At 25.5% G+C, this 17,711-nt stretch overlaps 1 protein-coding gene and 1 pseudogene across 1 annotated transcript; both read right to left on the reverse strand.

Moving 5' to 3' along the window:
- Positions 1–609: 609 nt before the first annotated feature.
- LOC110630423 (probable beta-D-xylosidase 6) lies at positions 610–4,591 on the reverse strand. The gene is made up of 6 exons (XM_021777926.2): positions 3,734–4,591; positions 3,047–3,213; positions 2,854–2,951; positions 2,401–2,751; positions 1,636–2,052; positions 610–1,324 (listed from the first exon to the last, which is right to left on the reverse strand). Exons 1-6 carry the CDS (start codon positions 4,475–4,477, stop codon positions 726–728), a joined length of 2,376 nt encoding a protein of 791 aa, XP_021633618.1. The 5' UTR covers positions 4,478–4,591; the 3' UTR covers positions 610–725.
- A 7,294-nt stretch (positions 4,592–11,885) lies between these two features.
- LOC110629272 lies at positions 11,886–13,254 on the reverse strand (annotated as a pseudogene).
- Positions 13,255–17,711: the final 4,457 nt, after the last annotated feature.

Here is a 17,711-nt window from a genome sequence, read left to right on the forward strand (position 1 = left end):
TTTAAATAAAAATTAAAATTCAGAAAAATAAAATCTAAAACCTCAAAAATCTATTCAAATCACCCGAATAAATCTATGAACACTCCAAAATTATTATTAAATTTTATTTTTATACTATAATAATATATAAATGAATTATTATTATTTTATTTTATTTTATTTTATTTTATTTTATTTTTAATAAATCTCTTAAAATATTTTTTAATATTTTTAAAATTAATATAATTAAAAATTAGATAAAAAAATATTTTTCTAAGTAGGGTGGGCAAAAATTATTTGTTAGTCACTGATGTCAGTTTTGCATGAAAGGTTTTGTGATAGCCCTACCCGGAAACTTACCTCGACCAATTGAGAGATGACATTTTACCCAAAATTATGACAGGTCCTATCTAAAATCAGGATAGAACCATTAAGGTTGTAATAATATTAATTTTCTATTGGTTGAGTGTCCATATAACTGAGTGTGTATCAGAAATTTCCCTCGGCTGGCTGATCTTTGACCTGTTATTTTGTTGGCCCTCTCAAATAAATTGCAGGCTCTTCATATATAATAACCAGCAGAATTCAGACGTGAAAATAGAACATCTGCAGAAAACAATACGAAGCTTGTGGGAGCAAAGGCCATGGTCTGCATGAAAATCTTTTATTCTTCTGATACAATATGAAATCATGTTAAGACCACATTCATGTTCAACACAGTGGCCATTTCTGAATCATGAGTGGCATCAATAAGCTTCAATGGTGAAAAAATATTCTAAATCCCCTAACATTAGGACATGATCACCCAATGGCATTACTCTTTTTCCCTGCTCATTTGCAATGCTTAGATGCATGCAAGGATCTACCAAGATGCTTGTTTCAGTAGATGTGTAAGAAATCGTATGCACGCGATCAAATCCGACAAGTTGTTTTTCTGGAGTGCCTTTAAAAACTTTTGGCACTTTAGAGAACAACATCACAACATGGCTTCCATCCATATCTCCAACATTCATGACAGATATTTGCACATGGAATCTCAAAGAGTTGCAAGAGTTCATCTCGTCGATTTGTATATAACCAAGTGTTTTACCTTTCTGATGTAGTATTCTCTTTCTGGAATTAGCTGTCAAAGATCCTGAAAGACTCAACTTGCTTGGTGCTGACAAGAACTTGTAAGTAAAACTGGTGTAGCTTAAGCCTTCCCCGAAACCATAGACTCGAGGTCCGGTATAAAAGCGGTAGGTTCTTCCAGGGTAACCACGAAAAGGATCAGCTCGCATATTCATATCAGTCATTGGTATCTTGGTGAAAGACTCAGGATACCAAGTCATTGGCAGTCTTCCACCTGTAAGTTCAATATGCCAATATAAAAAGTAATAATATAATAAAAAAGTTCAGCAAAAGAACAATAACTCCACATAACACAGCAATCAAATAGCTAATCCGAAGGTGGTTGCTGTGGTGCTCAAAGTCAGAAACATGGTCGCAAGACTTCTGGCAACAGATCCATATGACGAATTGTTACCTTCAAATGTTTTCAGCAGTCTAAAGCCTTCCTATCTAATTGAAGTTAAGGATTTAGGTTCCACTAAAAAAAGCAGCACAAAGTTTTCTTTCTTTCAGTTAATAGAAGGGAAAAGTTTTACAAGTACAAACCTGGATTATATTCTCCGAAGATAACTTCCGCGAGTGCTTTTGCACCAGCTTCACCAGGGTAACCAATCCAAAGAATGCTAGCAACTCTTGGGTCTAGTTTGGCGAATGATACATCAAGTGGTCCTCCACCAATAAGAACTAGAATCACTGGTTTTTTACTAACTGCTGCAACAGAAGATACCAGAGCCATTTGTTTACCAGGTAACAAAAGACTAACTCGGTCATGTTCTTCAGTTTCTTGAGACAAATCAAGCCCAGCAACTACAACTACATAATCAGCACTTTTGGCAATATTTATTGCTTCATGAAATTGAGCATCAGAATCACAAGAAACATCAGGACAACCAACTGCATAAGATGTCTCTGTTATATAGGATTTAAGTCCAGCAAAAAGGCTCTGCGGATCACATGGATATCCTACAAATTAAGAAATTCAATTAATTCACCGAAGCATATATGCAAGTCACAGAATCTCTGCAAGGATGAGAAAGACCCCACAATTGTATGACCTTTGCAGGTTTGGAATTGACTATTTGTGTAATGGTGCACCAAATTTGGAAATTTCGAGACTCATTGTTACTTATGCAAAGGTCATGATGCAGTGAATACTTCAAAAAATTGGTCCAAAAGGAAACTGTTTAATTTGCTGTGGCACTTTAACACAGCTTAATCTAAAAATCCAGTAACTGGGCTGAAAGAGAGAGGAGGGCAAAAAAATAAAAGTGGAATTTGAACTGAAATGACACTAGTTGTACCAAGTCATACCTGTGTAATCACCACCCAAATTGGTTGCATTGTTTGCCATGGGGCCAACAATAGCCAGGGAAGAGACAGCTGTCTTATTCAATGGCAGGAACTGCTTATCATTTTTAAGAAGAACAATGCCCTGCCTTGCTGCTTCAAGTGCTAGTGTCTTGTGCTCTTTAGTACAAACAGCTTCAGGTCCCAGATTTCCAAACTGCCCATTTTTGGGGTTCCCATCAAACAGTCCAAGTCGAAGTTGAACTGAGAAAAGATTGAGAAGAGCTCTATCTATATCCTCTTCTTGCAACTTACCCTGATCAACTGCTGATTGAGCATGGCGAATCACATATGAGCCACAATTAATATCCATACCTATATATAACAAACTCTCTGGTTAAGATAGGATAAACACATAAGCATTTATTTCTAAAGATTGAAGACAAGTTCAATAAAATAATGGAAAATTATACATGCCTGCTTTAAGAGCAATAGCAACTGCATCCTCAGGGCTTTTTGTGTAGTTTTGATACTCGAAAATCGTGGCCACAGCATCACAGTCTGAGACGATGTATCTGTAGTTGTGAGGATTTATATATGATTACTGACAACAAGTTTCAAATTTCAATTCTATCATTTCATATTACACAAGATCTTAAAAAATCCTTACCCATGAAAGCCCCATTCTGTTCTAGCTTTTTGTAAGAAATCTTCTCTTGCACATGCAGGCACTCCATTAACTTGATTATAAGAACACATTAAGCAACTTGCTTTACCTTGCTGTATGCAACTACGAAACGGAGGCTGATATGTGTCCTCTAAATCTTGCTCAGTAACCTAATTGGCAATGAAAAATCAAGTACCAAACCAAATTGATTTATCATTCTATTTGAGAAAGTTCAGTCCAACAGATCTTGCTTAGTGTCCTACTTAAATAAAAGAGTTCAATCGGCTGGGTGTACTTTTGAAACAAACATGGATTTGGATGTGTTTCAAGTGAAGAATCATAAAACAATCAGCATAAAATCAAATTTCAAAACCACTTCATTTCAAATCCTTATTTACCCAACTGGAGCATAAAATGATTTTCAAGCACCAAACAATCATGTTAAACTGAAACAACCTTAACCCAGTTGAAATTGGTTAAACAATAAGGATCTCCAAGTGAAATGAAGTTAAGAAAAGGAAGTCCTACAACCAAATTCTTTAGTGAAGCATGTTAACAGCTAGAAACTATATCCAGTTTAAATCAATTAACCAATACCACTAAAGAAGGTCTCAACATAATCATTTTTGCTCAGAAATTCCCTAAAAATTATGAAGTGGATTAAAAGATTCCGAGAAAATGAATGTTTACCACAGCATTGAAGGAATATCTACTGAAATTGCCCCATTTCTCCAAGTCATAAGCAGTAAAATGTTTGCAACAAGCAGACAGCATAAGCCCATCGTCAACTTCTCTCAACACCCTTCTCTCTCCCAATCCACCACCACTTCCCTGACCACCACCAATCTTCCAATCCCCACCTTGAAAACCCTTGACATACTCAATAGCATAAGCAGAAGCCACCATAGGATCCTCCCCAGGAGTTTCTTGGCCTCTCCCCCATCTGGGGTCCCTAAAAACATTAATATTAGGAGCCCAAAACGTCAACCCTGCTTGCCCAACATTATACATTGCCCTAGCCTCAACAGCAATAGCTGATCCAATCAGGAACCAAAGCGTCCTATTAAAAGCAGCAGCTGATACAATAACTTGAGGGAAACCTGTAGCTGAAGAAACAGGTCCACTTTCAAAGGAGACACCAGGACCATTAGTGGCAATACCATGGAGAGACTCAGACCACCATTCATAAGGTGGGATTCCAAGTCTTGGAATCTCCGAAGCATTATTTGCGAGTTGCAAGATCTTTTCTTGGAGGGTCAATAGAGAGATGAGAGATTGAGCTCTTGCAGGAATAGAGAGAGATTTGTTGCAGAAGGGGTAGGAGCTATGGTAAGGAGGCTGACATGGGAACTGAGGGATCAGTGATTTGGAGATGGAGGGTTGAAGAAATAGTATGAGGAAGAAGAAGAATCCACAGTGAAGAGGCATTGACATTTGCTGTGAAAAAGTTGGTTAAAGAGTGGAGCCTTTCCTTTGAAAATAGAACTTTTGAGGATTGGGAGGGTTTGGTCTAAGCAGTTGGTCATGAGGTCAAACTTCTATCTACTGCTGCTGCTGAATCCTTATTAGAGTTTATCTTGCATGCTCAATTGGGGATTTTTTAATAACATTTTTTATATAAAAAATTTGTTAAATATCAAATAAATTGCTAAAAATTATATTTATTGTTTGATAAATTTTTCTAAAGTTATAACCAACACTATTAATTAATTAATTAATTAATACTATATATATTTTTATTTTTTATATCGATAATAATTAAAACAAATATAATATTTAAAACTAAATAGAAAATCAATTGACTTCCTTCAAGTTGATGCTTTTGTTGATTGAGAATTTCTGATTTTTTTGGTAAAAAAGAATTTTTTTTTTATATTAAAATTAATATATAGCTTTAGTTTTCAGTATTCAATAGTTAATTTTTAATATTTTAATTTGTTAAACTGAGGTTTAGATCCATAATTAAAAGTATTATATATTTTATTTTGATAAATTCTAAATACAAAATTTAAACCATTGACTATTAAAAGGTGAATTAACACATATGTTAATTTTGATATAATTAAAAATAAAAATGATTTACCTTTTAAGGGTATTTTTGATATTCTATGTAAAATTAAAGGAAATGATATAGTTTTTTATTTGACAGAGTAAAATACAATGACTACGTGTTAATTTTATCATAAATCAAAGATTAAAAAAATTATTTGCAAAATAATTTTGATTATTTTGCAAAATTTACATAATATTTTATTGTCATTAATAATTTATCAGCCGTAATTTAATAATTGTACACAAAAGGAATTATTTCTTAAAAGTAAAAAAAATGTTATTCATTATATCTCTGCATGCAAATGAGAATATATCGCTTTATATACACATGAAAATTTTAGTACTTAGACAAATTTTCAAAAAAGTTGAAAACTTATTTTCATACTTATATATATGCCACTTTTAATAAATAAACAACTCAAAAACTCTAGCAACCAATGAAAACAGTATTTTTTATCAAGATTATTACAAAAAAAAAAACTCTAGCAACCAATGCCGCCACCCTAAAATCGAGAAAACAAAACTTTAGACTCGATCTTATCCTATTAGTTAAATAAATTTATAATTAAAGGTTTACTCTCATGGAGGTAAAGTCGTACGTTTTTCTGGTGTCGGTGGAGGAGGATTAATGGAATTGCAGCTCTAAAAAGATAAAATTAAGGGATGGAGGTGGGAGCAACCTAGTAGTTGAAGATGATATTCAAGAGGAGGATTTCCGATAGTTAAGAGAAGTCAAGTGAAAATCTTTTTTTTCAAGATATTGTCCTTGGTCTATTGCCGACCGAGTATCAAATGGAAGATGTACGAGCAATTCATGAGAAAGTTTCAGATAACGAATCTAATATAGATGATGATGATGACCTGAACTGTCTCACAATCAAGGTTTTTCAAGGAAAAAAACGCTTGTTATGCAAACCGCGAGAAAGAACTTTGATTGTGCAGATTCTGCAAAGGACGGTAAGTTTTGCATACCTTCAATGCAAACTTTGAAGTTTATGACCCCTTCAATCTGAAGTTGATATGATAGTGTAGTAAATGGTTTATTTATGATTAGATTTAACAATGAGAAGGTTATGACCGAGTTCTACATAGTGATCTCTGGATGGTGGCTGAGCACTATTTGGTAGTACGATAATAGCAACCAAATTTTGATGTTGAATATATCATTTTATTTATGATTTATTCCTACTGACTGTGTGGTTGTCGAAACCGGTCAAAAATAACATTTTTGGTTATCAACAATTTTACAACTGCAGATAGTGGCAAAAGGATCGAATCCACAGGGAATTGATACTTACCTATTTTCCTTATCAAGACCAAGCAAACAAACTGAAAGTAAATAAATTGAAAATAAAATAAAAAAGGGGTTTTGAGATTGATTGAGTTAAACTAATACTGAAAGCAATAAAATAAAACAAATAATTAAAGTAAAGGAATTCAAATTAGTTATGGAAATGGAAGACGTTTCTCACCACCATATCCCTCTTTAAGCATAAATTAATTAGGGAACGTGCTTTAACTAATCACTAATCAACAAGTTGTCAAGGAACGTTCTTGGGCCTTAGGCATCTAACAATTGACAATTACTGCTCATTACTCCTCATCTTATTGGAGACCGTCATCACTCGTGCAAAATAATCAGAGATGGTTTCATCCTTCTTCATTTCTAAAACCTCAAACTCCCTTCTTAATGCAGTAAGTGATTTCTTCACTTTTTGATTTCCACCAAACTTTCGCTTCATTGAGTCCCAAACAATCTTGGATGTGCGTTGGTCCAAGATCTGTTCAAAAATAGTGTGATCAATTGTCTGGAAAAGGTAATGCTTGACTTGATGATCTTTGGTTCTAGCATCATCAAGTTGTGCTTGTTGTGCCTTAGTCAGGTTCGTCCCTTCTATTGGTTCCGAAAAACCGTTTTCCACCAAGCTCCATAGACCATATGCTCAGAGCAAATTTTCCATCAATTCGCTCCAATGATCATAATGACCATCGAAGTGAGAAATCTTTATTAAAGATTTGTCGTCACTTATACTCTCACTCTCTGTGTTTACTTTATGTGTTCACTCTCTCTGTTTGATCACTAGAAGATTGCGACTTCCTTCTCTACAAAGCCCAATGAGAGCTCTGATACTAATTATGAAGTTTGACGGTGAATAGCTAAACCATAAACATAAACAATTGGGCTTTTAAGTGATGTATCTTATTGAAACTAAACTTGGCTTTTAATATCCTTATAAATACTGAAGAAAATATAACAAACCACAAATCGCGTGAAGCTGTTACAGATAAAATCTATAACTAAAAGATCTAACAGTCATTGACTAAATTAAACACTCCTAACAATAATTAATTGATAATTTTAATATACTAACGACTAAATAATATTTTTTTAATTTTTCTAATTAATATATTTTTTTTAAATATATTAGTCTCTAGAAAATATGTTATATTGTTTTTTTTATTATAGGTGATAAAAATATGTTACATTATTTTTTTATTATTTTTTTACCATAAAATTTTATTAGTTGTAAAAAGTAATAGTATAATTTTGGTTACAAAAGTTCACTGCTTTTCATTTGGATCACTTGGAAAACAGCATAAAATTATTTTTTAAAAAATTTTAGTTCTAAAATATGGAAAACGTTTGAGAACCTGGCTTTCATGAGCATAAAATAAATTTCCCTATTTGCTTGAAAAAACTTTTCAAAAAATAATTCTAATTTTCAGCTAATGAACAAGCCTGTCCTTAGGATATGTCAAAACTAATATATATATTATTTTATTTTAAATATAACAATTTAACTTCTGAATTTTGAATCTATCTAATTTTTTATTAATTATATTTAAAATAACTAAAATATTTTATATATTTAATTATTTTCTTATATTAAAATTAATATTTATGTTGTTATATTTTTAAAAATAAATAATTTAATATTTTTATTTTTATTTTATTAAACTAAAAAAATTATTATTTTCATGGAAGGACCTGCGCCTTCAATTTGACGGATTTAAAGACTAGATTATTGAATTTTAAGAATATAAAGACATATATATTAATTTTGACTAAGACTCTATTTATTTTACAAAATATTAAAAAAATATTTTCTATGAAACATTCAAAAATTTTAATTAATAAAAAATATTTTCATAATTAAAAAAATATTAAGTAATTTTAAAGAAATAATTTTATCTTTTTAAAATAAAATTTTATTTTTTATATTTTAAAATTTTTATTAAAATTAATATATAAATTTATTAATATATTTTATTTTTAAATTAAAATTAAATAATAAAATATAAATTATTTTATTAAAAAATATTTTTTATTTAAATATAAATTATTTTTTCCGAATAAAAGAGATGAGCTGATTTTAGATGGTTTTCGAGATTTAGGCGGTCTCTAACTATATATGTCTTGTTCCATAATTTGGGCCGCACACTCACACCAATCCCTTAGGTCCATGAAAGTTACTAAATATTTAGTTTGTTAACATAAAAAATCAATTTAAATAAAACTAATTTACTTTGATGCGTTTCGATTTAATTTAATTGGTTAGTTTTTTTATTTTAAAATTTTATTTTTAATATTTTAAAATTGAATTGAAATATTTCAATTTTATTTAAAATTTAATATTTTTATATTATCAAAATAATAAAATATTATTAACTAATTAATTCAGTTTAATTTTACTAAATTTTTTATCAAAATTACACCGAATTTAAATCATTAAATTTTTTAAAAATTTAAAATTAAAAAAATTAAAATTTAAATTAAAATTTTAAATTAATTCAATCCGATCGATTATTTGACTGATATTATATATATATATATTATTTGCAACAAGGTACTATCAACAGCTGATTATAAAGATTTAACTATTCAACCATCTTTAAAAAATTTTAAATAAATATAAAGAGTTAAGATTCTAACTAGATTCCAACTTGACATGTTCCTCAACAATGGTTAGTTGTTGGTTTAGAAGTGCACGTCAGGACGTATGATCTGGTTTCCAACAATTATTATAGAATAAACCAAAGGATTTTGGCTGATTTAAATATACCAAATTAAGACAGAACCGGCCATAGATCTAAATACTTAGGATCTATTTTGAGTTGCGGTTAAGAAAAGTGTTATTACAAATCTCCTAATTAAGCGGGTATTAAAAATAATTTTAAATTAAATATTTAACCATAATAATTCTAAAACAAAAAAATTAATAACATTTATATGTAAATATCTATATAATAATTATTTTACAGTATTTCTATTCTACGATTTATAAATTCATATGTTAAAAATTTTCTATTATTTATTATATTGAATTTAATTGTTAATATTTTATTATTTCTATTAATGCTACAAGATGATTTTTTTTATGTAAAAATAATTCATAATTATTTACTATAGTAATAAAAAATTATTTTTATCAGTTATTAAAAGTAATATATTATATAAATTATAAATAATAATTTTTTAAATAACATCATAAAAACCTTTTAACAGTGAGTTTGAATGGGTAAAGAAAAGTTTTATAAAAGAAGATAATGAGAAAAGAAATTAAAATTTTCTCAATTGATCAATTTAGCAGATTGAGAAAATGAAAACATTTTAAAATTATATTATTCTTTAATAATTTTCATTTCAAATAGAATATATAATTATTTTAAAAAGTCATACCTTAGAGTAAATCTACGCATTCCCTCCCCCTATCATGTTTCCTTCCTCTAGGTCACCCAAATAATAGATAGAGGAGCCAAATTCCATATTTGATCCTCCTAAAATATCCTTAATTGCATATATATCTCAATATCTATATCACAGGTTATACTCAGAGGTGATCATTTAGTCCGTTCAATTCAAAACTGAATCGAATCAAATAAATTAAAAATTGAAATTTTAATATTTATAAAAATCAAATTAAATCGAATCAAACCGATTTGATTTGATTTAGTTTAATAATTTGAATTTTTAATAAATTTTTTATTTTTTATCCTTTATTTTTAATATTTTAAAATTTAATTTGAATGTTTTAACTTTAATATGATCTAATCTCTATATATTATTTTCAATAATATACTATTATCAGTAATAGGTTCAGTTTGATTTTTTCGATTTTTTTATTAAAATCGAACTGAATTAAAATAATTAAAATTTTTAAAATTAAAAATCGAACTGAATTGAAATAAATAAAAAATCAAATTAAAATTTTAAATTAATTCAGTTCGGTCAATTTTTTCAGTTTGAACTACCACTTCTAATTACATCTCTGTCCACATGAACTTATTAAAGCTTTTGGCCAATTACAAAATCCTCCTTTCAATATATTTTTTTTATTTCATTGAGGCCACCATAGTTCTTGCTCATTATCTCATGACTTCATTCTCTATATATTCAATTGTGACTGATTGTTAATATATTTCTTTGTCTCTCTCTATAGATAATTAAATTGATTATAAAATAATCAATGAATATAAAAAAAATTATCAAAACTGTCATATTAGATTATTATTTATTAAAAAAAATATAATTACGATTTTTCATCATGAACGCTCGATAATTTTATAATTAATTTTTTTTTTTTTTGTTATAGCGAGATTAGAGATAATGCATTAATGTCAAAGTTGCTTGAAATTGAAGGAATGGTTAGTATGAGATAACAATATCTCCACGTAAAAAATGAAAAATAAAAAAAAAATTATGTAGTTTAATTAATTTGCCAGACTGTAATGCTTCAAAAGAGAGGAAGTTGACAAAAACAAGAAGGTGGTGACTTATTATGCACTTTTGGCAACTTTGGCACGTGAATATAGCAACTTAATCATAATAAGACATGCAACTTACGTCCAAAAATATTTATAAATAAATATTATTATATGTGATTAATTGGTGTCTGTAAATGAAATTAACTAGGGTTTTTAAGTATGCTATAACCCTAGATAAATTTCCACCACAAAAGATGGTGTAGCATGGATTAATAATCAAGTCATGCATTGATTACAATTATAGTAAAATACAAAAAACCAGTTGGGGATTTTGAGGACAACAATGTCACGTGACTATTGAATATTCCACCATTACATTAACACCCAAATTTAAATAAATCCAACTTAATTCAAGTTGGATTAATTATAATTATATAAGGACCATTTCCGTAATCTGCATATAGGATTTGTTAGTATGTAATAGAATAATCATGTGAATTATTAATTTTCTTTTTATCTTTTCGATCGGATATAAAGAAAATTAATAATTCTAATTTCACATAGGATAAAATTGAATTGAATCACTTTTACCTATTTGCTATTTACTAGATGAATAGTTATTTGATAAAAAATCATTTAAATATTTCATTTTTACCTAGAGAAATTATATAAATCTGGTTCCTAGAATTATTAACTAATAAAAATAAAGAGTTGGTCCATTTGGGTATAAAAAAAAAATGATTCTTCTTTTTTCCTTTTTAAAAATTTAGATATTGCTTTACTATATGGTTATGATAGAATCCCATTTTCAATTCTTTTTCTATTAGAATAAATTTTAATATAAGTATAATTGGAATTTATCATATTATATCAAATTTATATTGAAAATATAATATTTCTTTTCTCTAGAGAAAAAAATATATATTTTTTTAAAATTCCATTACGTAATAAGTTTTTATTTCATCACGAAAAGGACAATATATAAATTGAGTAGAAGAAGTTGTAATAATAAATTCAACCCATGATTGAGCCGAGTTTAATTACAATTCAATTAAAAGAATAAATATTAATTAGTGGTTTTACTTTATTTATTCAAAATATCCACGGTTGCAAATTTAAATTTAATTTCCTTCCATATTTCACAAGTAGGAGCTAGTTCAAGACTCCATTTACTAGCCTCACAGATAATATCATTATTCTCAAAAGCAATATTACGTCCCTCGTTGCGAGTTTATACACCTGTTTCTAGAGCTACTTGATATATGCCAAATGTGAATACCCCTGAAACTATAGGCAAAACACTTGATAGAGAGACTCAATGTTGAGTGAAATAAATACCACGATTTCGATCCTTTTCAATAAAATCAACACGCAATAAATTAACAAAACTCAAAGTAACATCTTTTTTCCCTTCAAATTTATCTACTATGATACCAAAATGAATATGATCTCCACCAGATAGATGTAAAGTCTTAATTAGTATATAAAAATACATACCATAATTTTTTTATCTATCAATAACCGCCTGATGGATATAAAATCTTAGTTAATTTACAAAAATCTATACCATAATTTTTCTATCTATTAATAACCGCATGTATTATGTCGTGAAGTAAACCATTATCTCGACAATAGTGAGTCAAGCTACTATTTACGGTGAATCCCCTATTAATTAGTCATGTATTACCATAGAAACTCCTATATAAAAAATTAGTCACTCAAAATTTATAATTGTACCGTGTAATAATATTATTTTAAAAAATAAAATTGGATGTTTTTTTCTCCTTTTAACAATTTTAAATTAGTATCAAAATAGTATTAAAAGCAATATTTTTTATTTTTAAATTTTCGATTATTTTATATATAAGTGGAAGGAATCGAGATATGGGGGGTTAACAACAAACAAATAAGAAATGGGAGTCTAATCAAAGTAAATGAATTTTGCATAAGAATCCAACACAGATATAATCATTTATATCTCAATCTCCAACTATAACTGTGAAATATCATTTCTTTGATATATAGGCATTTGGATATTTGGAAATTTTGTCTTCTACTCTTTGTTGCTTCGTTACTAGTAATCTCTGTCAACTTCTACACATTATGTTTTTCTAAAGGAAGTTTTTTTTTATATATAAATATTCATTGATAAAATATGTTTATATAAATAAATAATTTAATTTACTGCAGGATTGTTTCATGCAAATCTCACCAACGTACAAATAAATACCATAGAGACGAGAAAACTGAATAATAATAATTAAAAAATATCCAGTTACGTCCAAGCAAAACGACAAGATAAAGATAAAAAACCGCGAAGAGCAGTGTCGTTTTAGGGGATGAGCGGTGTTTTTACAGCTCATAAAGGTTGCTTCTCTTACACCGGCCAAATCTATATATCTGATGTCTTGTCCCTACTCACTTTCACTTCCATCTCTGGTTCTCTCTGTCATCTCACTTCACTCTTTCCGACTTCTTTTATTATTAATTTTTTGTTAATTTCTACCTCTTTTCATATTTAATGAATTTTTATAGCAATCTTTTTTTTAATAAAATAAAATAAAATATTTAGCATGACGGTTTGTTGTTATTTATATTTTATAACAAAAATTTTATTAAGATTATTTTTTATAAATTTTATTTTTTTAATTAAATATAATAAATTTATAAATTTATCTTTTAAACATCTTTGCTGGTCAGAGTTTATTTTTTTAGAATTAGTTGAAATTAAAATTGATTGGGTAAGAAATTTCTTAGTAAATATTCCGTTAGAAATAAAAACTATCTGTATCAATACGTTGTGATTGTCAAACGGTAATAACCTTTATAAATAATAAAACTTTTAATGATAAGAATAGATATATTCGTCTGAGATATAATATTATTAATCGACTGCTAAAAGATGAAACTATTTCTATTGATTATGTGAAATTAGAAATGAATTTGACCGATTCGTTAACTAAAGCTTTAAATAGAAAACTAATCGATGAAATATCGAGACAAATGAAATTTAAACTAATTTGAAATTAACAGTGATAAAACCTCCGATTCCCATTTAAAAAAGAAAATCTTTTAATTTATTATCTTTAATTATATTAAGGATATTATTATCTTTTTAATATATTTTAAAAAAAATATAATTCTTAAAAATTAAGGATATTATTATCTTGATTTTCTTAGTTTTATTTTTTTTAATTATTATTTTTTATCTTTTTTTCTAATTATTCTTATATAAAAATTGTAATAAATAAATTCCTTTATGATTTATAATAGGTCAAGATACAAATTTCTAAATTTTAAAAAAATTTATTGAATGGTTGTTATTTCAAAATCATTTAATTAAAATATTTATATATTTTATAATAAAATTATTTAAGCTTTCTATCTAACAAATTATTAGTTATTTTTATTAGAGTTGTGGGTATAAAAAAAATGAGTTTGAAATGTAAAATATAATAAAATTATTTTATTTAATAATATTATAATTTATTTTTAAAATTGTGAGATTATACATTTAAATTTAATAAAATAAAATAAATCTAGAAATGTAACTTGTGGGAGCCATCTCAGATGTGTATGTTTTAAGCATGAATTTCCTCTTTTCTTTTTCAAAATTGTTACTATTGATGGAATTTTTGAAGTACATGAAACATTTGGCTTCTTTTTAATTTTCTAAAGAAGGACGAGCATATCTATAAAAAAAAAATCATAAATAATATTTTCTCACATCCATGAAGACAATTTTTTTTTTCATTTCTTAAATTATAAGCTATTTTCTTTTTATAGATAGTAGTTTTTTCATTAATTTATTAATAGCTAATTATATATATTTAGTCCTTATATTATTTGAAATTAATTTATTAAATATAAAAATTATAATTATAATTTATTAAACACTCAAATTTATAAAATTTATAATAATTAAACACAAATTAATAAAAAACACTTTCATTTATTACTAATTATATTTTAAATTTTATTAATTATTTTAAATTTTTATAAAATAATAAAATTAATTTATAAAAATTCATATCAAAAAATTTAAAATATTTTAATAAATTTTTAAAAATTTAAAAATTAATTAATAAAATTTTCAAAATTATAAAAATTTAATAATAAAATATTTAATAGTAAAATTAACAAATAAATTAATTAATAGATCTTTTAAAATATTAAATATTTTAATATATTTTTTAAAAATAAAAAATTAATCAATAAATTTCTTTCTATTTATTTTTGTAATTAAAAGTGTAAAAATATATTTATTTTTTTTAAATGGATAAATTGTATTTAAATTCTTAAATTTTAACATAATTAATAAATTAATCTCTATATTTTTAAAATTTTACATTTAAATTTCTCTCTATTCTCTTCTATTATAAATTAAACATTTTGATCATTAATTTTTTATTTAAAAAAATACTTAAATTTTTATTAACTTTTATTTATAATATTTTATTTAATTAATTTTTAATATTTTTTCTTAATATTTATTTATTAAAATATTTTAATACTATAATTTAAAATTTTTAAAAATATTTATAATTTCAATTATTTTTAAATAATATTTAAAATACATTTCAAAACACTTAAATGATAGATTAATTATATAAAAATTTTAAAATTTTAATTTTAAAAATATAAAATTAATTTATTAATTATTTTAAAATTAAAATATAATTTACTCTAATATTAATTTATGGGAAGGGAATTAAAATATTTTATATGTATAGGCCAGGGTAGCTATCTAAGAAAAAGAAAAAAGACATACGACGTTAATTAACAACAACCTTTTCAGTTCAGACAGACTCCTGGGTCAAGCTTCTCAGGGTATGGGTTGTAAATATCACTTTGCTCTGATTTATAATTTTGGAGAAAAAAAAATATAATTACTCAAACAGATGGAAATAAAAAAAATTATTAAAAAAAAAAAGCAGATTCCATTTAAATTTAAGTCTCTGATTTGAGAGTCAAAATTAAAATTTTAAAACTTTAAAAATTGAAATAATTTGAAAAAAATATTTTATTATTTTAATAGTTTTATAACAACAACTTATTAAATTTATTTTAAAATTTATTTTTAATATTTCCAGACATGCATTTTTTTCTCAATATTAACTGCGGCATTAAAATTTTATTTAATAATATTATAGATTTAAATTTTATTTAATTATTTTTATTTTAATTGTGGTTTAGATTAATTTTCTAATATTTAACTTAATTTTCATAACTTTTTTATCAATTTTTTCAGAACCTTTTTAGACTTTAAAATTTGATCCAATAATCAAATTAACGTTAAATTATTTAATTTCTTTATACACTCTCTAAACCAAAAATTCAAAATTTAATTTCTCTATTTAATAAAAAAATTCAAATGAAATTTTAAAAAAATCATCCATGATTTTATTTACTTTGAAAATAAAAATTTTATAACTTAAAAAATAAGCTTTCTAAATAAGAAATTTGATTAAAAAATGAAATAAAATGAAAATATTTACATTCTTATTAAATTTTTTTTTGCATTTTGTAATTTAAACGGCTCTTATGCTCAAGAATTAAATACTCTAAATGTTATGCCAAATTTTTATTATAAATCCCAATTCATGGATCTCTGGATTCAAGAAAGAAAAATGTGGGAATCGAATTATTTCTTCTGACTTTATTTTAAATTCGATAAATATTGATTAATCATATATTTCATCATAATTCTATAATTTAGAGTATTATTTTTCATTTGATTCTTTTAAATTCTATATTCAAAATTACGATCGGATTTATTCATTACAAAGAATTGAATCAATATATTTTTTATGTAAGTATTTCCTATATTAGATTTAATTAGATATTGATTGACCGTTTCCACTAAATTGTTGTTTCTGCTAGCAAATATCATTATTTTTTATTTTAGATCTTTCAAATCATTCGATCAAAAAAATCACTCTCTTTATAAAAATAAGAAATAGAAATATGCTATTTTTTGAAATCTCTCTTCTAATTCAAAATTGTAGTGTGACGTTTCAATCATAGAATAAATAAAATAAATTAAAAAATAAATTTTTATTAAAAAAAATTATTAAAATGGTCTATATCAGTTCATCTTTTAGAATCGTATCACATTCTGAATATAATAAAATAAAATAAATTGAGACGATATTTTATAAATATATAATTATCTTGAATGTATTAACTATTTTTTTATTTTTCAATCATCTGAAAGGGATAAAAGAAATGTTTTATTTTTTCCTCTATAATTTATAATTTCTAATGAATTTCTCAGTATGATTCGAATTCAGATAAAAATTCAGATAAAATTCTGATGATCTATCAGAGGAAAAGAATGAAGACTTTTTTTTACTAATATTCTGTTTTTATCTTTTTATAACTAACTTTATTTGATAAAGATTCTGTGCACTACAAAATCTTTATGTAGAGTTTTTGCGGAATTTGAATGGATACAAGTTATAATTTATGCTTTTTTTACAATTTGAAAAATATTTTTCATTAAAAAATATGTAAATATAATTCATTTTATTATTAATTTTAATTTAAAAATAAAATATATAAATAATTTTTATATAAAAATCATAATAAAATCTTCAAAATGTGGAAGATAATTTTCTTTTTTTAAAAAATATTTTCCTTAAAACAATTTAATTTTTTTTCATTAAAATAATATTTTTCATTTATTAAATTTTTTAAATGATTCAAATGTCGAAAAATAAAAAAAATATTTTTTTCTATATTTAAAAATTAAAAGGGTTAATATATTTTTATTCCATTATCTATAATTTTAATAATATTTTTTTTAGTGATACTTAAGAAATTTTCAGAAAATCTTAATGTAAATGATTTTTTTAAAAATATTTATTAAAAATTTAAATTTAAATATCTATAAATTTAATTAAATTTT

The sequence above is a fragment of the Manihot esculenta genome, chromosome 13 (genome assembly GCF_001659605.2).
Source record: "Manihot esculenta cultivar AM560-2 chromosome 13, M.esculenta_v8, whole genome shotgun sequence".
NCBI classification, from domain to species: domain Eukaryota; kingdom Viridiplantae; phylum Streptophyta; class Magnoliopsida; order Malpighiales; family Euphorbiaceae; genus Manihot; species Manihot esculenta.

Excerpts from the sequence above, each read along its gene's own strand:
- LOC110630423 (XM_021777926.2), bottom strand. The coding sequence starts at position 4,477 with ATGTCAATGCCTCTTCACTGTGGATTCTTCTTCTTCCTCATACTATTT. Across the intron at positions 2,752-2,853 it reads TGCTATTGCTCTTAAAGCAG|GTATGGATATTAATTGTGGC; the intron begins GCATGTATAATT and ends TGTTATATATAG. Across the intron at positions 1,325-1,635 it reads CTTCGGAGAATATAATCCAG|GTGGAAGACTGCCAATGACT; the intron begins GTTTGTACTTGT and ends TTGAACTTACAG.